The 23,784-nt window shown below is 34.6% G+C and overlaps 1 protein-coding gene across 1 annotated transcript; it reads right to left on the reverse strand.

The window, feature by feature from the left end:
- Nucleotides 1-459: 459 nt before the first annotated feature.
- Nucleotides 460-1,469, reverse strand: LOC141393823 (uncharacterized). Its single transcript, XM_073967393.1, has 2 exons — nucleotides 806-1,469; nucleotides 460-596 (listed from the first exon to the last, which is right to left on the reverse strand). Exons 1-2 carry the CDS (start codon nucleotides 1,467-1,469, stop codon nucleotides 460-462), a joined length of 801 nt encoding a protein of 266 aa, XP_073823494.1.
- Nucleotides 1,470-23,784: the final 22,315 nt, after the last annotated feature.

Consider the following 23,784-nt stretch of genomic DNA (forward strand, 5'->3'; position numbering starts at 1 on the left):
TTGAAGGTTGTGGCCACATTAATCCACCGAAATGTCTGAAAATTGGTATTTGGTCTTCATTTGGGGTATTAAACGCATATGAAATGTGTCGGTATAGGTCCACATACGGCCCCCATAAAACGCTAGTATGTGGTAGTAAGTCTCCGTTATGGGTATACAACTTTCCACCTGAAATTTGTCGGTATAAGTCCACGTCCTCATATAGCCCCTATAGGACGATATCTCCCAATTTTCGGTATTTTTGAAGGTTTTAGCTATATTGTCTTACCAAAATGGCTGAAACTTGATATTTTGTCCTCCTTTGGGATGCAAAACTTTCTCCCAGAAATTTATCGGTATCGGTCCACGTTTTGATGTACACCCAAGGAAAGGTACATCCAAATTTTCGGTATTTTGAAGTGTTTAGCCGCATTATAACACCAAAATGGCTGAAATTTGGTATTTAGTCTTTTTTCTGGGCTACAAAAATCCATAGGTTTTTATTGATGTACCATTTGCAGCAAAAAGAGAATATTCGTCGGGACGACTGTTGCCTTTCTTATGATCCACGGGTACAACTGAAATGTCAGCGCCTGTGTCGATAAGGAAATGTTTTCCTAGAAATTTATCATAAATTAATAGGCGATTTGTTTTGCTAGACCGATCACTGCTCGCCTCTAGTGACCGGCTTATTGGTTTCCCGGTTGTTGGTTGCTTTTGAACGTGCATGGTTGTAGGCATTTATTTGCTCTCTGACCAAAACGACGATGATAATAACATATACCTGATGTGTTTGATTTGATACGTCTACTGCTTCGAGACCTACTTCTAGAAGGTTGTCTTGACCGGTTTTCGTGCAACTGCTGAACCGCTGCAGTAAGGGCTTCAATTTGTTTAGATATCGCTGAGAGATCGAATGATGTGTTTCCGACTGCAACACTTGAAATGCCGGAGGGCGTTGTTACGTCTGCAATTTTGTCAGCCATCTTTGCAATTGCTTCAAGGGATTCCGACGATGTAGACAAGATTGCTTGTGTATGTACCGGTAGTCGTTGCATCCACATTGTACGCAGGAAATCGTCGTTGACACCACCATTAGCAAGATTTTTCATTTCCCGGAGCAGGATACTCGGCTTCTTATCGCCAATTTCCAAATTATTGAGAAGTTGCTTTATGCGTTTTTCCTCAGACACGGAAAAATGTTCAATCAAACGTTTTTTCAATTGTGTGTATACGTCTTCAGGCGGATTCAAAACGATGTCACTTACATGAGTCAGCAATTCTGTATCCAATTCGGCAATTATTATGTAGTACTTTTTCTGCTCGGAATCAATTCCATTCAAAGCAAATTGCGCTTCCACCTGGACAAACCAAAGAGACGGATTTTCTCTCCAAAATCGTGGAATTTTAATGGCATGTTGCATCGAACTAACAGATGGGATTGCATTCTGTTGAGATACACCAGTCGCTGTTCCTGATTTGTTTGTCATTGTTGAGATTTGAGGCACGAATTAGGCTGCTTGAAAAATGTTCAGCGTCGAGGGTCACCAATTTATAGGCGGAGAGAGAATTATCACACAACCGACAATTTGAAAAAACGAATTTGAATTGACTTTATTTTATTTTCACAAAACTTATATTATTAAATCAAAGCCTACTATGTTATTTTATATTTCTATTGTATGTTTGTAGTAAAGTATGTTTTGGCTAAAGTATGTAAATATATAAAAGTGTATATTCGTGACTAAAGTATACTCCTACATACCCCTCATAGAACGGTCTATCCGAATTTTCGGTATATTGAAGGATTGATGTGGCTATTATAACACCAAAATGGCTGCAAGTTAGTACTTGTATGTTGAGGGTATAAAATTTTCCGCCTGAAATTTTTCGGTATAGGTCCATGTCTTCGTATAGCCCCCATAGAACGGTACCTCCCGATTTTTGGCATTTTTCTGCTCAATATCCCATCGAAATGACTGACATTTGGTAGTTAGTCTTCGTTCCCCACCGAAATAGCTGATATTTGGTATTAAGTTTTTGATATGGGTATGAAACATTCCACCCGAAATGTGCCGGTGTATGTCGACGTCCTCAAATTGCCACCCTAGGACCGTACCTCCCGATTTAAGGTATTTTGATAGTTGTGGCCTCAATATACTACCGATATGACTGAAATTTAGTATTTAATCTGCCATGGCTATATAAAATATTGGAGAAGAAAATTATCAGCATAAGCCCTTTTCTTCAAATAACCCCCATAGAAGCGTACTTCCCGATTTTCGGTATTTGTGTCATCAATATCCCATCGAAACGGATGATATTTAATAGTCCGTTGGTGGTATAAAGCTTTCCACCTGCAATTTTCCCGTGTTGTTCCATGCTTTTATATAGCCCCCCATAGAAAGGTCCCTCCCAATTTTGAAAGTTATAGCCACATTATTCAACGGGAATAACTGAAATTTGGTATTTAGTCTTCGCTGGAGTTACGACATTTTCCTCCAGAAATTTATCGGTACAGGTTAACGTTTTATACAGTCTTCATAGAACTGTGCTCCCGATGTTGTTAACCATCCAAATCCAGAATATCCAGGTTTAGGTCTAGTCGGTATTGCCCAATTTTGTGTATTTCGCTCAATTCGGAAAATTGTAAATATTGGTCCATGTTTCGGAAAGAACAAAAATGTTGCCCCATATGTGCTGTTTTGAAAGGAGTATTATCAGTTGAGATATATGTATTTACTACTCCTGTAATAAAAAGTAATTAAACTAATTGTTCCTGTTCACTTCAGTAAACGCTTTTCTCACTTGTTTTATACATTTGTATCCAAATTTCATATTTGATTCCTTAGTGATAGCAGTGAGAGTATAATTGACAATTTTATTTGACATATATTCGAAGGCTGACTTTCTATAAAACCCCTTACACCTCAATCTATGACCATTAAGCTGTTTTTAACTCAAAGGGAAGGGGAACGTGCCACTGGGCCCTCAAAGTTTCCGTAGTAATTTTTATGGGGCCTAGGGTGAGTTTTCACGAAATTGATCTAAAGCCGCAATTATTTTCCGATGAGAAAATTTTACCAGTTCATTGCTGTCGCTAGAATATGAATATGTCTTGTCTAATCGATGAAAAAGTTTTACCAGCTCATTGTTGTGGATTAAAAACTAATCCCACAAAAAATTGTGAAAATCGACTCGGATTTTATTATTAGCTACATATAGGGCTCAAATTACTTTAAGTTGGCCAGATATGCTATTGGAGCAATAATAACATTTTACCCAATTTTCATAAATTTTTGCAGGATTCGTTTTTTAGTCACAGCAGTGAGCTGGTAAAATTTCATCATCGATTGGGCAATAAATATGGTCTGTAGAGCAAATTAGTGAAAATTCGACTTTGGCCCCATACAAAGTACTAAGGAAATTTTCAGGGCCAGCGACAAGTGTTAACATATTCCGATAGTCCCCAAACTTTGGCAATCTTGAAATCTAACAAATGTAAACACGTTAAGTGGGTACCGCAAAAAAAATCCGACATAGATTTTTTAAAACCACCCTAATGCTCATATAGTCGTTATACGAAAACATACGAATAAAATTATATAGTTCAACTCTTCACGGAATATTCAAATGTATAGACATTTTAGTAGCCTTTTTATGACCTTGAATTGGTATAACAATTTCTTACTAATTTTTTTATGGAAGACCATAATTCAAGTTTTATCACACCATGGTCATTCAATTTTACATGGTTGCATATTTCCGTTTATACACAAGATTGGGTAGCGCTGCGTATACGCAATAATAATTTAATTATATTTTATTGGCATGACGTACATATATAACCACGTGGACAACAAAACCACCACCTTCAACCAAAACCAACAGCATAGTAATCCAAACGCTAATAAACACGGGCAACACCATTTCCTATCATGATTCAAACACCTCCCCGATCCATGGATTTGAATCCTATGGGCAATTTATGGAGTATTTTGGAGACAAATATAAGAAGTCATAACATGTAAAGTATAGGAACCCTGAAAAATGCCATGCAAGGAGAATGGGGAAAAATTCAGATATCTTGCACCGAAAATTCAGTTAAATCTTTGCCAAAAAGGCTAAAAGCTATAAACGATAACAAAGGATGTCATACCAAGTGCTAAAACCCTTAGAAATCCTTTTTGTTTCATAAAACTTTTTGGAGTGGATACTTTTCACTGTGAGGTAGAAATCGATGTTGTTTAACAATTTTTATTTTTGTAAATAAATTTACCCGAATTTCGTTAATTTTATTTTATTATATTTAAGTTAAGACCCTAATGTAAAAATATACAGTATGCAAAGTTCATATTCGTACAAACTTCAAAAATGAATAAAATCGTTATTAATTCCATATTTTATATGGAAATATGATACAATTGATGGGGATTACTATAACGAAGAAAAATTTAAAAATAAGAAAATAAATTTTTAATTTATTCCGTCATTTAGGTATAGATGGCGACTGTGTGGGTGGCAAAGTTCGTATTCGTACACCTAGAAGCACTATATATTTGTGGTATTTAAGGATTTTTAAAGCAAAATACCACAAATTTTTGTTGTTTTCTTCTTTTAGAGTGAATCTGCTGTAGAAAAATTTAAAAATAACGATAATTTAATTAAACATTTTGCATGAATAAAAAGTCGGATGAACATCCGAAATACTTAAGAAAGGTGTCATAGAAACAATTAACTATGGCAATTTTTTCTCGAATTTTGAACGGAAATAGCTAATAGCAGTCCTTCTGCAATAATATTCAATGTCTTATATGAGAATATATGTTGTCAGCGTTCGGAAATGCAACGAAACGTAATCCGGGTTAAGGCAACGCAAAGTCATATTTTGGTTTCTATGTCGTAAAAATCGCAATTCCTGTCTTATATTTGGCACAAAATGTATTACGCTTACTATCACGATTGATAAAATTGCAAAAACAATGATTTTCATTTGTAGAAAATTATATTTCTTTACCAAACGGTCCTATATTAATGCATAAATATCAAAAGAATTAAGTAAATTTGCCAAGAAAGAACTTGGGGTAACCTATTGAAGAAATGATTTATTTTCGGGGAAATTTTCGGCCTTAATTATCTATTCTTTTCTCGTAATTTCCGTTATCTCTTGACATAACAAGACTTTCGAAACCCTATTCTTATACTTCAATACATTTTATGCCAAATATAAAACAGAACTTTCGATTTTTACGACATAGAAACCAAAAATGACTTTACGTTACCTTAGCCGGCATTACGTTTCGTTGCATTTCCGAACGCTGACAACATTTATTTTCCTAGGAGACCTCAAATATTGTTGCAGAAGGAATGTTATTAGCTGTTTTTGTCCAAAATTTGAGAATAAAATACCATACTTAATCGCATCTATCACATTTTTCTTAAGTATTTCAGATTTTCGTCCGACTTTGTAATCATGCAAAATTTTTAATTAAATTATCGTTATTTTTACATTTTTCTTGTTCTGTTTTGGGCAATTAACTGCGTTAACTTTTATATTGAGCTTTGTGCAGACATTTTAAAGTTTAATAGATTTGATTTTTGAAACAGTTTTATTGATTTGTTGGCTTCCTTAACGAATTTTCACATTTTGTCAACAAAAGGAAAAGTAACAAGTAAAAAAGCGTTAAGTTCGGCCGGGCCGGTTAAAAATTGTAGCTAGAATCCTTAAAATATCGAAATCGGTACATGACGTGGGAAGTTCAAATGTCATTAACAGCTAGTTCGGAGGTATGTGGGCTATACGAAAATATGAACTTAAATGAACAATTTTTGTTGGCTTTTAAATTTCAAATTACAGAAAGTTCGTCCAAAAAATAAAGCTAAGGTACGGAAAATCGGGAGGTTTGTTTTGGGGCTATACCAAAACATGGACCTACGTGGTTAAACATTTTAAGTAAAATCCTCAAAGTACCGAAATTCGGGAAGTATCGTTACATTGGCGCTATGTTGAAAGTTGTTGATGCAGATGTGTGGTGAACACTACAACCTTCAAATGTCAAATTACAGTTAGTTCGGTTAAAAATTGTAGCTAAAATTGCCAATTACTGAAAATTGGGAGGTACCGTTATATGGGAGCTATATCCGAACATGGACCTATGTTGACAATTTTTTATGGAGAGGTGTTGTGACCACTAAGAACTTCAAATGACAAATTACTGCTAGTTCGGTTTAATATTGTAGCTAAAATCATCAAATTACTGAAAATCGGGAGGTACTTTTATATGGAGCTTTATCAATACCTCGACCTTTCTTGACAATTTTTGGTGGAGAGGTGTGGTGACCACTAAGAATTTCAACTGTCAAATGTTCATTTTACAGATAATTCGGTTAAAACTTGTAGGTAAAATTCTCAAAATAGCGAAAATCCGTTATATGGGGATACCGAAATCCGTTATACCGAGGTACCGTTATATAGGGCTATACCAAAACATGGACCTACGTTCATAATTATTCCGAATATAAGTTTTTTGGCCACTAAGAACCCTTAATATCAAATTATAGCTAATTCGGTCTAGAAATGTGAATTTAAACGTCAAAATACCTGAAATCGGACTGTAACGTTATATGGGGGCTATTCCAAAACATGGACCTATGTCCACTAGTTATATAAGTTTATTGACATTTAAGAACCCTAAATGTCAATTTATAGCTAAATCGGTCGGAAAATGTAGCTACAAGCGGCAAAATACCGTAAATCGGGGGTACCGTTATATGGGGGCTATACCAAAACGTGGACCCATGTCCACAACTTTTGTTATATAAGTTTATTGACACTTAAGAACCCTAAATGTCAAATTATAGCAAAATCGGTCTGAAAATGTAGCTAAAAACGGTAAAATACCGTAAATCGTGGGGTACCGTTATATGGGGGCTATACAAAAACGTGGACCGATATAGCCCATCATCGAACTTGACCTGCCTGCAAACAAAAGACGCATTTTCCCAACATTTCAGCGTTCTATCTCCATTTTTTGTGGATGCTAGAGTGATTACCACAGACGGACGGACGGACGTGCACAGATCGACTCAGAATTTTACCCTCATCAAGAATATATATATATACATAGCTTTCATGAACATGAACATGACATGAACATGGCTTGGAACAACTCGATCAACACCACGTTTTTTAATACAGCAAAGATAAACCCAATAACATTTTGAAGTTATTTTTTATGAATCACAGATGTTTTCATGTTTAGGAGTGCAAAATAATAACGTGTTCAATGAAACATCTCTCTGCTAACAAGAAGTAAGAACGACGTTATGTTCGACCGGCCCCAACTTTTTATGCACACCACCATAAATTATATTGAAATCAGGTTTAAGCCATTCCGGTTGAATAATGTGACTAAAACATTCAAAATCCCTAAAAAATCGGTTGGTAGCGTTTTATGAATGAAAACATGGGTTTATACCGACAATTCTCTGCTCAGATATTAGATACCCTCAAGGAAGACTAAATACCAAATATAGCCATTTCTGTTGAATAATACCGCTAAAACCTTGAAAATATTGAAACTCGGAGGGTATCGTTCAATGAAGGCTACATAAAAAACTTCTACCGAATATTCTATGCGGAATGTTTTATACCTACAATGAAGACAACACACCAAATTGCCATAGCCATTTCGGTGGGATAATAAGACTAAAACCTGCAAATTATCGAAATTCGGGAGGTACCCGTCCTATATGCCGATAATTCTCTGCTGAAATGGTTTATACCCCCAAGGGAGACTAAGTACTAATTATAGCCATTTCGTATGAATATTGTGGCTATAAACTTGCAAATACCGAAGATCGAGAGGTACCGTGCAATGAAGACTATTTAGAAATCTGGACCTGTTCCGAATATACCCACACTGAATACCAAATTACAGCCATTTCGGTCTATGCGGGAATGTTTTATACCTACAATGAAGACAACACACCAAATTGCCATAGCCATTTCGGTGGGATAATAAGACTAAAACCTGCAAATTATCGAAATTCGGGAGGTACCGTCCTATATGCCGATAATTCTCTGCTGAAATGGTTTATACCCCCAAGGGAGACTAAGTACTAATTATAGCCATTTCGTATGAATATTGTGGCTATAAACTTGCAAATACCGAAGATCGAGAGGTACCGTGCAATGAAGACTTTTAGAAATCTGGACCTGTTCCGAATATACCCACACTGAATACCAAATTACAGTCATTTCGGTGGAATAATGAGACTAAAACCTCCAAAATATCGACACTCGAGCCTTACCGTTCCAGGGTAGTTCTATCAAAACGTGGACCTATGCTGATAATCCTTTGCAAAAATGCATTATGCCTCTAAGGGAGACTAAATACCAAAGTATCGTCATTTCGGTAGGATAATGCGGCTAAAACCTTGAAGATTCCGAAAATCGGGCCGACTGACCGGTGCTATATCAAAATGTGGACTGATATAACCAATTTTCAATACCAAACATGCTACGAGAAAAAAGTAAGAAAACTTCTGTACCAAATTGATTAAATTGTTAAATATCGCGAGCTGTGTCTTGATTTCAACAGATAGACGGACATCGTTATATTCCCTTATTTTTTATATTGATCACGAATATATACTTTATAGGTTCTCCGACGAATATTCCAATGTGTTGCAAACAGAATCATAAAGTCAATTATGCTCTTCATATTATGGTGGAGGCTATAATTAAAGTAATTTTCTATTTTACATCTGGAGATACCATTGCATGAGGGTTATACCAAAACGTCGATTTATCGCCAATTCGGTTCGAATATCTAGGAGGTATCAATATTAGATAGATACATTGTAGATAGATTACTAAGCCTTACACGAAATCCAAAACGACGGGCCAGCAACGCGGAACCGGGTCAGCTAGTATATATATATATATATTTATAGGGTCGCAAATGAGTATTTCAATGCGTTACAAACGGAAAAACAAACTTACTATACCCTCCATACTATGGTGGAGGTATAAAAATTGGATTCAGAATTTCGTGAACTAAAGCTTTTGGATGCTGAGGAAATGTTTGAAAATAATGAAACGGATTTATTTCGCATTTGTAATATTTGATTTGAAACGTGTTGATGGTTCGTATATTTTTCCAATAAGAGCAAAAAGTTTAAAGAAGATAATGGTAGGTATTTCCACATTCGTCAGCAAGTGCTAAACGTGTTTTCAGCCAAGTAAATCTTCATAAAACGAAATATGTATCGAAATCAAAGATGTAAATATACAAAGATGGGAAAAAAATAGGTGGAGTTAACCTCTGTTGTTACGATATCTTAACAACATTCTAATAAACGAAAACTGTTACTCATTGGATATTGGCTTTTGTTTTTATACCCTATACCACATGTGGAAAAGGGTATTACAAGTTTGTTTTGGTAAAAATTCATGTAACACCGCGAAATATTCGTCGGAGATCTCGACGAGATAAAGCGATTTTGAGATGTGTGTCCGTCCGTCCGTCTGTCCATTATAAATTGTAAACACGCTCCAGGCCGCAATTATGGACCGATCGTCACGAAATTTTGTATAGAGGTCGGGTTCAGATCAGAATAGATCCCTATTCTTATTGGTGATGATCGTGAAATATTTAGCGGGTGAAATGGACCAAAAACATAATATTTATCCAATTTTCTAGCGGCTCTGTAGGTCTCAATAATAGTCCGATCAACGCGTAATTTTAAAGAAGGTAAGAGTATATCACAAAGGAGAAGCTTGCAATTTGAGATGGCGATCGGATAATATTTAGAAGGTTAAATGGACAAAAACTTTTGTGTGAAAATTGTGAAAATTTTTAATATACAGCTTATATCTCAATTCCTGGAAGTGACATTCCGGACAAGTGGGATATACTTGAAAGTGGAACGCTTGACCTTTCAATTGATGCCAATTATGTTGGTGTGCATGATCAGATAACAGAGTTACAGCTTAATATATTCCGTTATTTGTTTTGTAGTGTAATAATAAACTCGCTAGAAGTCGCAATTATACATCAATAGTCACGAAATTTTGCACCGGGTAAGAGTATAGGTCGAAAAAGATGCCTACAATTTTGAATGATGATCTGATATTCTTTAGCTGGTGAAATGGACCATTACTTTTGTATGAAAATTTTAAAAATTTTATTTTTTGGTCGATATTTTATTTCCTTGTGGACATATATATTTCGCAAAGTAGCTTACATATGGAAAAAACTACTGACCTTTTCTCTGATGTAAAATTGCAATAAAGTTTTGCTAGATAACGGCCTACTGCCTAATATATAATGGGTTCTGTGTAGAGAACCACATTTTTATCCCATGCTACATATTGTCTCTCCAAAAGTTTATGTAACACCACGAAATATTCGTCCTAGACCCCTTATTTGGTATGCCAAAATTCATATCTCGACGAGATAAGCGATTAAGCGATGTGTGTCCGTCCATTAAAAATTGTAAACAAGCTTAAGGCCGCAATTATGGACCGATTGTAAGGAATTTTTTAAGGAGGTTGGGTTCGGGCCAGAATAGAAAATGATTAGTTTTTTGCTGATGATCGTGAAATGTTCAGGGAATGAAATGGACCAAAAAACTAAATTTGTAACCAATTTTTGTAGCGGCTCTGTAGGTCAAAATAATAACCCGCAAAATTTTAAACAAAGCTTGAGTTTATGATGAAGAAGAAGCGTACAAACCAACGTGAAGAACAGATATTTACTTAGCGCGTTAAATGGATTGAAACTTTTGTGTGAAATTGGTAAAAATTTCAATAACGTAGCGGTTAAACAACGGAAGTAGTAGTACTCATAAGTGGGTTTCATTACATTTTAGTTTGTGTGAACTAAATTTTCCTTTCCTGCTACAAAAATGCCTTTGTCATGCTAAATAACTTTTTGGTTTTGGCCATAAGTTTTATACATTACATCTCTGATATTTGATAACACTATGCAACACTGAAAATGCAAACAACTTTTACTATCTACTTTTTGAAAGTACATATTTAGACTACAAAAACCCTAATAGGGTTTTGTCCTGTCAGATCCAGTTCGAATTTTATGGCCTCATCTAACCGGGCTAAATCTACACTTTTTTGCATTTATCATTCCTTTATCTCAGAAACGAATAGGAATTTGTCCTTGCTGTCTTTAGTAGTATTGTAGCCCTAAGCTAGTAGAACTTATCTTTTGAAAAAACCACATAAGAAAACTCCATCTAGGGCATCAAAATCTATAAAATATAGAACATTTTACATAATTGCTGAAATTCTAGTCAGTATCGGCTAAACTATTGGAGTTGAACCAAGTAACTTCTTGCAAAAATCTTCCAAATAAAGTTCTCAACAATTCTTTAGAACATTCTGAAACTCTAAAATGGTTACTTCATGTTTTTCAGGGGTATTTTGCATCATATCTTTTATAACAAGTATTTCAAACACAGTTCACACCAACAGTTTATTCTCGCATTTTGGATTTCACTACATTATTGACATTTTTATTAAATCGTTGTTGAAAAATGTACTGAAAACAACGGGATAGAGGCATTTTACAACAATGACATGTTCTGAGGAGTTGTGTATTACATTCCAGGGAATATATTTCCAAAAGAAAATATTCAGAAAAAATTAACGGTTTTGGAGATACGGTGCGAAATGTGTAAAAATTGTGGCATGTTGCATGTATTTTGAAATTTGAGGCAAAAAATTTAGTTTTTCGAGTTCATTATTTCTCCAAATATTTTATTCTTGTCCGTACCTACAAATTTGCTTCAGAGGTCAGAAGAAGATTCGCATTGGTTTCAGAGATATAGCCCCGAATTTCTTTAAAAACTCAATATTTAACCATGTTTAGATGAGGCCATAAAATCCGAGCTGGATCTGACACAACAAAACCCAACTAGGGTTTTTTGTCGTTCGGGTCTGTACTTTCAAAAAATCCTCAGTTCGAATTGTTTGCACAAGATCACCTTAAAAATGTTGTACAGTATATCTCTGGTACTCTACGGCTCCTTGGGAAAAAAGTGCCCAGGTGTAGTGGAGTAGGGTATCGCATGGTCGGCCCCGTTCGGCTATAGCCCTCTCTTACTTGTTTGTTTTTTTTTTGTAATTGTAATGAAAGGCATGTGAACCGTATTTAAAATGTTCAGTGTCGCGAAACGGCGAGAAGACCAAGTTGATGGTGTCGACGCGCAATGCGTCCATTGAGATCGGATCAACTGTTGAAGTTGGTTCCTATAATTTTGAGGTAGTAAAAGACTTTGTATACCTCGGCAACGCCGTAAACAAAACAAACGGCATAAGTAGTACGATTCTGTAACTTTTTTAATAACGAACCGACATCGGTAGTTAGAGAAAATATTCGGTTGAGTTAACGAATGTGCTATTCTGTAATTTTATGTTACCGATTGTAGAAATCGTTAGCACATACCGACGAATATCGATGGAAAGACAAATTGTCAAATAATATATTTTAGTATTTATTAATGTATTTCTTTAAGTTAAAAATATTATTTTTTTCGCAATTACGAATGTAAAACGCGCAAAGGAGGAAAAATAACTTCTTTTGGAAGGAAGGTGCCTACAATTAGTGCTGCAAGTTGAGATACTTGCAATGCGAAACCCAGGAGTCAGGTGTGTATGTGAGTACTTCTAGAAGGTAAAGAAACAATACACGATTTTCATATATGTATTTTGGTGGTTTTATTCCAGAATATGAAGAAATATATCATTAGCCTCCACCGTATAGAATATTCCCAATTCATGCATGTGTGCATCTACATCGTCTTAGATGAAGCAACAGAAGCTGCATTATTTATGTTTACCACAGATTCATATTTTTAACGTATTACTGGCATAAAATATTTAATAGATGTATGTAAGGATCATTGGTCAAAAGGTCACTTCCTATTGTAGTAAACTGTATTTTATACATGCATGATTTAAAAATTAAAAATTTGGTAAAATCCTTCCTATATGTATGTGAAGCGCTGTTTTATTTTTTATACCCTATACCACAATGTGGAAAAGGGTATTATAAGTTTGTTTTGGTAAAAATTCATGTAACACCGCGAAATATTCGTCGGAGACCCCCAATGTGGTATACCAATCTTCATATCTCGACGAGATAAAGCGATTTTGAGATGTGTGTCCGTCCGTCCGTATGTCCATTATAAATTGTAAACACGCTCCAGGCCGCAATTATGGACCGATCGTCACGAAATTTTGTATGGAGGTCGGGTTCAGATCAGAATAGATCCCTATTCTTATTGGTGATGATCGTGAAATATTTAGCGGGTGAAATGGACCAAAAACATAATATTTATCCAATTTTCTAGCGGCTCTGTAGGTCTCAATAATAGTCCGATCAACGCGTAATTTTAAACAAGGTGAGAGTATATCACAAAGGAGAAGCTTGCAATTTGAGATGGCGATCGGAAAATATTTAGAGGGTCAACTGGACCAAAACTTTTGTGTGAAAATTGTGAAAATTTTTAATATACAGCTTATATCTCAATTCCTGGAAGTGACATTCCGGGCAAGTGAGATATACTTGAAAGTGGAACGCTTGACCTTTCAATTGATGCCAATTAATTATGTTGGTGTGCATGATCAAATAACAGAGTTACAGCCTAATATATTCCGTTCTTTGTTTGTAGTGTAATAATAAACTCGCTAGAAGTCGCAATTATACATCAGTAGTCACGAAATTTTGCACCGGGTAAGAGTATAGGTCGAAAAAGATGATTTTGAATGATGATCTGATATTCTTTAGCTGGTGAAATGGACCATTACTTTTGTATGAAAATTTTAAAAATTTTATTTTTGGTCGATATTTTAATTCCTTGAGGACATATATATTTCGCAAAGTAGCCTACATATGGAAAAAAACTACTGACCTTTTCTCTGATGTAAATTGCAATAAAGTGTTTGCTAGATAACGGGCCTACTGCCTAATATATAATGGGTTCTGTGTAGAGAACCACATTTTTATCCCATGCTATATATTGTCTCTCCAAAAGTTTATGTAACACCACGAAATATTCGTCCTAGACGCCTTATTTGGTATGCCAAAATTCATATCTCGACGAGATAAAGCGATGTGTGTCCGTCCATTAAAAATTTTAAACAAGCTTAAGGCCGCAATTATGGACCGATTGTAACGAAGTGTTTAAGGAGGTTAGGTTCGGGCCAGAATAGAAATGATTAGTTTTTGCTGATGATCGTGAAATGTTCAGGGAATGAAATGGACCAAAAACAAAAGTTTAACCAATTATGTAGCAGCTCTGTAGGTCAAAATAAAAACCCGCAAAATTTTAAACATGGTTTGAGTTTATGATGAAGAAGAAGCGTACAAACCAACGTGAAGATCAGATAATACTTAGCGGGTTAAATGGACTGAAACTTTTGTGTGAAATTGGTAAAAATTTCAATAACGTAGCGGTTAAACAACGGAAGTAGTAGTACTACATAAGTGGGTTTCATTACATTTTAGTTTGTGTGAACTAAATTTTCCTTTCCTCCTACAAAAATGTCTTTGTTATGCTAGATAACTTTTTGGTTTTGGTCATAAGTACTATACATTACATATCTGATATTTGATAATTAAATTTTCACAATCATTGAAAAGAAGTTCCGTGGAGAGCGATTGTCCAGGGATAGTGGTATAGGGTATCCCATGGTCGGCTCCGTCCGACTATAGACTTTTCTTACTTGTTCTAGCTACAAAGGTAGGGTCATATTTTGGGTTGTGGCGCTTTGTGCGAAAATTCTGAACAGCGCAATAAAAAGAAGAGCTATGTAAAAATTTTACTTTGCAGTTTCACATAATTAAGCCCATTCGGTAACGTTCGTGGATCCACGTTACCGCCATTTGAGTCATTTATTCATTTCACACCCATATTAAATGGAATTTCTAGTGACCTATAGTTCGGAAATCCGAACTTATAACATTTTGGCTTCAATACGGCATTAAAGCCAACGAACGCCTCTTATAAATATAGTGTTAAGGGAATTGGTATAAGCCTTACATAACAGTACCACACTTGAGGTCTTTTGAAGCGTTAGCTTACGATTTTCCTCTTTAATAAATAAGACAAAGGTTAGCGCAGCCTTAATTGATGATACATAAAGATCGTCCAAGGGAATGTTATGAGTTAATCGAAGTTCTACAACTTTCTCTTTGGTGGTCTTTATGCAGCTTCAATAAAATCTGCCCTGGCGAAATCACAACAGTGGCGAAGCTGACCCATGGTATCATACATAGTTAACCCTTATGTAAACGCTTTAAGAAGATTTTTCTCAATAAGGCAGAATTTACCTTGTGTACCCTCCTCAACAACATGACATGTGCTCATATAAAAACGCCATTTTTAAAAGAGATCTGCAAAATATTGCAATAATGTACTGTCGTTAAGACTTAACGACAACTTTTTTTGGTTGTTAACTTAACAATAATTTTCTGTAATTAACGACAAAAATCGTTAAAATACAGAATAGCACATACCGCAAATTATCGTTAGCTACCGACATTTGTCGTCAATACTCTCGTTAAAGAGTTACATAATCGCACTACAGTTGTGAAATAAAAAGAAGAATAGAATTGGCCAACACATGCTACTTTGGCTTAAGTAAGCACTATAAAAACAAAGCCACAACTCGTCAAACAAAAAAAAACGCTCTACAAAACACTGATACTACCCGTGCTGATGTATGGTTCCGAAGTCTGGCAGTCTTGCAGACACGGCAGTGTTTGAGAGAAAAATTCTTCGGAAGATCTATGGACCAATCTGCGTTGACGCTGTATCTGCTATACAACGACATCCGTATAGATAAACGTATCGAGATGCAACAATTGCGTTGGTTAGGCCACATCATAAGAATGAGCGATGATGAACCCGCTAAAAAGGCGTATAAATACGGGCTGCTTGGCGATGGACGCAGAATTGGCAGGCCAAAGAATAGATGGCGCAAACAAGTGGATGAAGAGATGAAAAGGCGGTATTCCAGAAAGCTAAGCAATAGAGAGAAATGGAGATCTTTCTTAGTTCGGCCTATGGAACAAATGTTCTGTAATGGGCCAGCTAAGTAAGTAAGTAATGTGGGATTTCACTACATGTTTCATTAAACAGATTAATGCAAAATGCACTCCGTTCGATAGATTTTATAAGCAGTTGATCAGAGATGCCTGCAAGCAAGTCAGTTTGTTGTTCCCTACAAGCAGCGACAGCTATTATTCCAAAGACCAAAAAGAGTGTATAAAGTTGTAAGAATTCTGTAAATGTAATAAAAATCTTAATATTATTTACACAATTAATAAATGGATATTATTTTTTGCATTTTTAAACTGATTTCAGACACATTTCGAAGAATACCTTTAAGTTGAATACGAAGCACTGTTGGCTTTTGGAAAGAAACTTATGGCTTTTCAGATGTCATTTGCGCTATCTACATGTTCACACAAAAGTTTCCAGGAGTTGCGTTCGGCGTTTCTTGATATTTTGTTGTATTCCTTTAATTTGTTGGTAGTCCTCCCGACAGAATACAGCTGCCTTCTTGCATTATACCCTGTTGTAAAGGCTTAGGACGTCTTTGCCCTGCCATTCAGGGTTTTTCTCTGCCATCCAGGGTTTTTCGTAGCCAGGCTTCCTTTCTCTAAGGGTACACAGAAAAAAAGACACCCCGAAAATTTTGATTAAAAGCTTCATCACCATATTTTTGTTGAATGTCGATAAAATATTTCAAATATATTGGGAAAATATTTATCAAACATGAAAATGTTACCAAAAAGTGACCGATAAACGAGTTTAAACAAATAATTCATTGAAATTTGTTTAAGTTTTTTTAACCAATATTTGTTGTTATAATGGTTTTCAACGTTTGTCACGTGTTCTCGCTCTCAAGAGTGAGAAAAAAAATCTTTTTATGGCACAGAGAGATTTTCTGCTACAACAATGTGTTGTGTTTGAGTGTGTCGTTGCTATGTTTGTGTGGCGTTTAGTTTATCTATCTTCTTGTTGCCACGGCGAATGCTTGTATGTATACTAAAACTTTGGTTTGTTGTTTTTATGAACCTAACAAAAGAAGAGGAAAAGAAAAAATATTTTGTTCGCATTTATTTTTTAACCAACAGTTTGGTGGCAGTTTGGTTAAGACTTTTGCTGTGATCAGATCGAAAAGTGTGGAAATAAATCAGTGTTTGTGTGTAAATAATGTGCTTATACATTTTATGAGGAACCTAATTTTGTAATGTAATGCAAAAATCGGGAAAAGGAGAATCAAAAAATATTTTATTGGACGAAAAAGCAATTGCACGGTAATACTATTTTATATATTTGAAATATGATGCACCTATGTATTACATTTTATTCCAGGTGCCGATTTTCCGCTGATGATTTCTAATTTAACAGGAGAATTTGTTTTATTTCACAACTAACGAGAATCGTTCAACGAGATTTCTGTACTTTATATTTAAAAGTGTTTTATTTGTTTTCTTTCATTTAAATTCAAGTGTGATGCTAAATTATTACTTTTGTTATAATTTTTTTCATTACGTTTTTCTTTCATTTATTTCTTGTATGATTTATAATTGTGTATGTACCTAGCGTCTGTTGTTGTTTTGCATTTGGCATTCCATACATTTCAATCACGGTTGCCACTAAGTAAAAAAATTTTCTACCAAAAATTTCTGAAATGTTACCAAAAAGTTACCAAAAAATGTTTGAAAAAAAAAAAAACAAAATCCACCATAATATGGAGGGTATAATTAAATTTGTCATTACGTTTGTAACACATCGAAATATTCATCGGAGACCCTGTGAAGTATATAGGTACATTCTTGATCAGCATAAAATTCTAAGTCGAAATAACGATGTCCGTCTGTCTGTTGAAACCAAGATACAACTCGCAATATCTAAGATAAAGATAAGATATAGGTGTAAAACTTTTCTTTATCATTCCTATATTGCAACATTTGAAGAGTATTGGCCGATTTTCGGTACACTGGAGGATTCTACCACATTATCGAACTACCCGGTAAAAACCTTAATGAAACCTATCACGCCGTTGAACAATTTGGCGCACGTTCACACAGTTGTTTCATGTTTTTTCTGAGTGTTGAGTAATGCGGAAATGATAAAAGAAAAGCAAAAATTTCATAGCTTGTTCGAACCTTAAAAAGTTACCAAACCAAAAACGAAGTTACCAAGTTACCAACCCAAAAAAAGTTACCAATTTTGGTAACATTCTACCTACTGTGGCAACCGTGATTTCAAAAAAAAAAAAAAAAAAAAGAATCAACCACCACAATTTACAAATGTGTGTGTATGTATCTATCTTTTTGTGGCTTTTGGATTTGTATTTAACAAAAAATCAACAAAATAATTGTAAATATGAACATATTTTTATCGATATTTACTTTGATATTTAACAAACCTTAATGTATATGTGAAAATTTTTTTATCAAAGAAAAATTAAAAAATCGGTAAACAAGTTTGTTAATATGAAAAATATTTTATCGCTTGAAAAAAATAAAATTCAACAAAATTCTTAGTTAATATGAGAATTGCTTTATCAAAATAATTTCTAATGTAAACATCAAATTTTTTTTATCGACGATTGTCAATATCAATTAAAAATTAATCAGATTTTTGAATTTTTTTATCAAAGGTTACAATTTTTTATCTGTGTACAGCTTTCTTCAAATGACTTTGCTAGTGCCTTGGTTACTTCGTTAACATTTATATCTATATCCACCTTAGGCAAACCTCATCTTCTTGTCCTTTTTTCCTTAGTTCGGCATTACTTAAAATAATTTTTATTTTTCAGATGGCTCCTTTGAAAAAATTTTGTATTCCCACATGTGGGAATAGACAAGTAGGCAATAGAGAAATTAATAAATTAAAAAAACAAAACCCTATGTACGAGCCACACAACAATAATATAAAATATCATAAGGTTCTACAACAATAGAGAAATTAATAAATTAAAAAAACCAAACCCTATGTACGAACCACCCAACAATAATATAAAATATCATAAGGTTCTACAACACTGGGTTACTTTATTAGTTAATAGGTATGGTTTACTGCAAGACACTTTAAAGTTTATATGCAGCAAACATTTTCATCCAGACAATGAATGCGGGGCAAATAGAGTTTTCCGTGTCTGCAAACCAAGCTTCCACTTACCCCCACCCATAACCTCTCAAGATAAAGTTATGGGCAATGATAGTTTACTTGAAGAACCCAGAACCTCTCAACCTGCGTAGAACGAACATTTTATGTCTACAAGTTGGAGCAACATTTACAAAACAATCTTCACTTGATAAAACTGAGCCAGAATTGCCGGAATGTTGGGTGTATATGATTTACATACATCCAGTAAACCTTGAAACATATATAAGCGACATAGATATACACATATGGCGGTAATCTGTTTTATTGTTATTCCTTTTGTTGTTGTATGCAGGTTTTCGGTAGATTCGTCGAGAATGCCAGTCAAGGTAAATTGAAAAGTATTTGGAAAAAGTTTGCGCAAACTTATAAAACATTTTAAATAAATTTTAGCGACATACGATACGAAGTTTTTAATGCAGTGTTTTTAAATAGTCTAGAAACTTACGAAATTTTCATTAAATACAAAGACTTCGAATAACGAATCTATGAATGGACAAGTAAGAGAGAGAGTTATAGTCGGACAACTCCGACCATGTGATACCCTACTCCATTACACCTGGGCACTATTTTCCAAGGAATTCCTTTTATACACTAGCGGTCATCTGAATAGGTTTGACTTTATTATTTTTATATGTTACGGTATCTTCTGATGTGTTCGTATTACAGATCCATACTATTTAGTTTTTGAGAGTCCTATACTATGCCAATATTCCCAGGAAAAATCTTGACGGTGCTGCCATATTTTCGGAATATATCCCAATTATAATAAAAAATGTACAAAAAAGTGTCAAATTTTTGCGATCATTAGAATAGGTTTGAATCAAATAAAATTGAAAAATTGTTCTACAAAAGCAAATATTGCGCAGTTTTTTGGTTTAGTTTAGTAAAATGGAACATTCTGATAAATCCTACAACAAATTTGACCCGCTTTATTTGGAACGTGGGTTCAATTCTCAACATGGAAAAGTTACCAAGAACTTTCAGATAAAATCAAGAAATATTCAAACAAAAACGTTTTATAAACTTGCTTTAAATGACTTTTTGATTTCGTTAGATCTCTTCTGAGCTTCGCAAAATGTCTGAAAGCAGATACCAAGTGTAGCCATATTATTAGGATCCATAAATTAAAAGGTCATTGAAAATAGTAGGTATTTTAGTTCAAGTTTCATTTTTTAAATATCCTTGCAGTACAAATTTATGTATTATTATGCTCACAAATCCACCATAGTTGCCCACATGTATCATAAATGTTCGAAAATTGGTATGGAAGATTGTTTCTTCGACGACAATAAAGTAGAAAATTGTAATTCAAATTTAACTCAAAGGGGCATGATATCGCTGACTTTTATAGTGCTTTATCTTAGGCACTAGTCAGTTTAGTTGGCATCGCCTCAGGAAGTATGGACTTGTCCAAAAAAATGCACCGTCGTAAAAGGGGCCGCAAGGCGAACATTTCAAACAAATTCAAAACGGTTCGAGAAGAGCTGTTAAACTATACTTTCCCAAAAGAGTGTACCTATATATTCCATATTCGAACCTGATATATGCATGGAAGTAATATTTTCACACCCCAATTGTCTGAAATGGATTTTGTCCAAACATACTTGGGGTCTAAAATCATTATTCTGATAATCTCGTTGGCCTAAATGTTGAGGGTATAAACAAATAATAAAAGAATTTTAGAAATAGTTTTCGGTGATTTTTATCGTATCGATCAATGAAAAAAGACCAATATTTCGAGGTAGTATTACATTACTTTTTACCAAAGGTGTCACAAAAACTTCAATACCCCGTACAGCATTGTAATTTGAAACAATTTAAAAATCCTGGGAATCCTTCTTTCATGATTTGATAACTTTTCTATCATGATTGCGACATTTTGTAACATGGAATGCAAATGTAGTTCTATGCAAGAAAATAACAACAATAAAAAAACACTTATGTATTAAATTTTTTTCCAATTTTCACACAAAAGTTTCGGTCCATTTCACCCGCTAAAAACTATCTGATCATCATATAAAATTGCAAGCTTCCTCTCTGTCATAAGCTCACACCTTATTTAACCTGATCGGATTATGATTGCGACCTACAAACTCGGATAAATATTTTGTTTTTGGTCCACTTGTAACGTGACATGCAAGTACGACCTTTCTTGGTTACCAAGGTGGCGATGACGTTTGACTATGTTGGCTCCGGCTAAGCTCTTTCGGCGATGAGGCGAACTTGGCCACATACAAAAAAAGTGTCACATCAATTCGTTAGAAAAAACGAAATATTAGTTGTTGTACTATTGTTTGGTTGTTGTTGTGGGTACCTTTAGCTGGAGTTGGGTACCCTCTTTGCCCTCCCTATGGGTTCCTGTCATGAACCCCCTTATGGGTCACAGGATTATGAGGACCCCCTAAATATTTCCTTCACTGACCCTTATACCCTCTTACCTTACCGATTCATGATTAAATTCTACTCAAACATGTTCATTTCATTCATGAATTTAAACAATTTATTGTGCCTAAGTAGGGCTCAAACAATTTCATATAACTTATCTTAACTTACTAACTAAATTAAGCTTATGTTAATGATAACAGGTATTTCATTATACAACTTGTTCATCCTTAGGATGAAATATCTTTTAAAGTTATTTAAAACCTATATAATTAAATATAAAGCAAAAATTAATAACCGGTTTGGTCGTCCCATCAATATGTGCCAATTTGCACAAGCGATATGGTAACATTTAAAATTTCCACTGCCTAGTCGTTCTCGAAAGGATTAGGAAATGATTTTTCTATCTCAAAGATAGATGGTGTTGTTATTAGCTGTGTTGCTTTACTTACCTGAGGTTACCATTTTTACCATTAGTTACCATTTTTAACCTGCAAAGCGTTCCTTAACCCCGAAAAGTGGCAAAACTGAAAGCAATTTTTAAGAGAGTGAGAGTGGAGAGAGATCGAAAATGGATTTTTCTTCTACCACAGGCTACCAGCAAAATTTCTGCAGGTAAAAAATGGCAGAACTGATTTTTCGACTTTTGTTTGACGATTATTTCACAATGAAAAAAAAAAAAATGGACGAAAAACAGAAGAAAAAGTCGAACGCTGACAAAACTAAATTAAAAACTGAAATAAAAGACGAAAATTGATTCTTTATGTTTCTTTTTGACATTGCTGCCAGATCTACCATTTTTCCGTTCCTTTACTTTTCTGGTAAAAATGTTCATGAGAGAGCAATTTTGAACAATTTTGACACTTTTCTCTTTTACCACCTTTACCATTAAAAAAGTAAAGGAACAAAGCTATTATAAAAGAAAATCAGATAATTACAATTCCTATAAGCCTAAAAGTATGCTTCGAGGAAGCGTAATTATACAACTTTGCAAAAGATTATATGTGTGTTCGTTTACTCAAATTTAGTACAAATTGTTACTGGATGTTGTTCTTTTACTCTACAGTACAATGCAAAATACCATAGTCGAGTAAACGAACACACCTTATATTTCAGATAAAAAAAAATATTAGTTAAATTGAAACAGGAGTTTAAATTAGAATAATACTATAGATCAGATAGATGGCAAGAAATCATAGTATAATATTGTATAGGAAAGAATATACGGATAGGTGGTATAAATAGGAAATCGAAAAGGTATATATCTTACAACTAGACAACAGGTGGATTGTATAATTGCAAAATATAAATATGAATCATTTAAAAGTCAATAATCATTTAACAAAACTTTTGGACCACGTATGGTAAACCATGCAAAATGATATACAATGGCTTCCAATTATACTGTCCATAACTTTTATTTCAATATTTCAAGACTTACGCAAACTTCCTATACTTATAACTCTTGTGTGTTTATAAGGCTGGATGAAGGATATAAACGTCACGGCTGTTAAATTGTTGTTGCTGCCAGATGATATAGATGTTATTTACCACTGCTTTGCTGGTAGGCTGGACTTGATGTTGTTGGATAGTTGTTGATTCTTGCAGTTACTGTTGCTGTTGACTGCGTAGTGTGGACTTCAGTTCCGACGAGATAATTTTGCTGGTAGTTAACACGGTTTTTGTTGACTGTTGCCTTTGTGATGAATAAAATGAGCGCTGTTGTTTGTTGATGACGATCGCTGCTGTAGAATTCTGTTGCGGCCAAAATAATTTTGATGATATTTAGCACTGTTGTTGTTGACTATTTACCACTGTTGTTGTAATGAATACGTTGAAAGCACTGCCGTTGTTGACTATTCTCGAAGACAGTAACAGCTAACTATTGCCTTTATGGCTTACAATTGGGACAGTTCATTATAGATGAATGTGGTGACGGAGGACAGAAAGTTCTAACAGAACGTTGTTGCAAATAGAGAGGTGGAGGTAAAATGCAAGAGAATGGTGGTGTTTACTCGAACTTCTTGATGATGTGTACTTAACAAAGCTGGTTAATGTTTCACAAAATCTTAGGTTACCAGTTGAGAGTGTTGTTAATTTTACACAATGGTAATAATGTTGCGGCACAGAACCAATGAAAATCACTTTATTAAACAACTGGAATTTTATGATGACACCGATCGGGTTGTTCTTAATTTTCACGTGGAA

Source organism: Musca autumnalis, unplaced genomic scaffold (assembly GCF_047663935.1).
Source record: "Musca autumnalis isolate F117 unplaced genomic scaffold, ASM4766393v1 scaffold_1, whole genome shotgun sequence".
In the NCBI taxonomy this organism is placed as follows: domain Eukaryota; kingdom Metazoa; phylum Arthropoda; class Insecta; order Diptera; family Muscidae; genus Musca; species Musca autumnalis.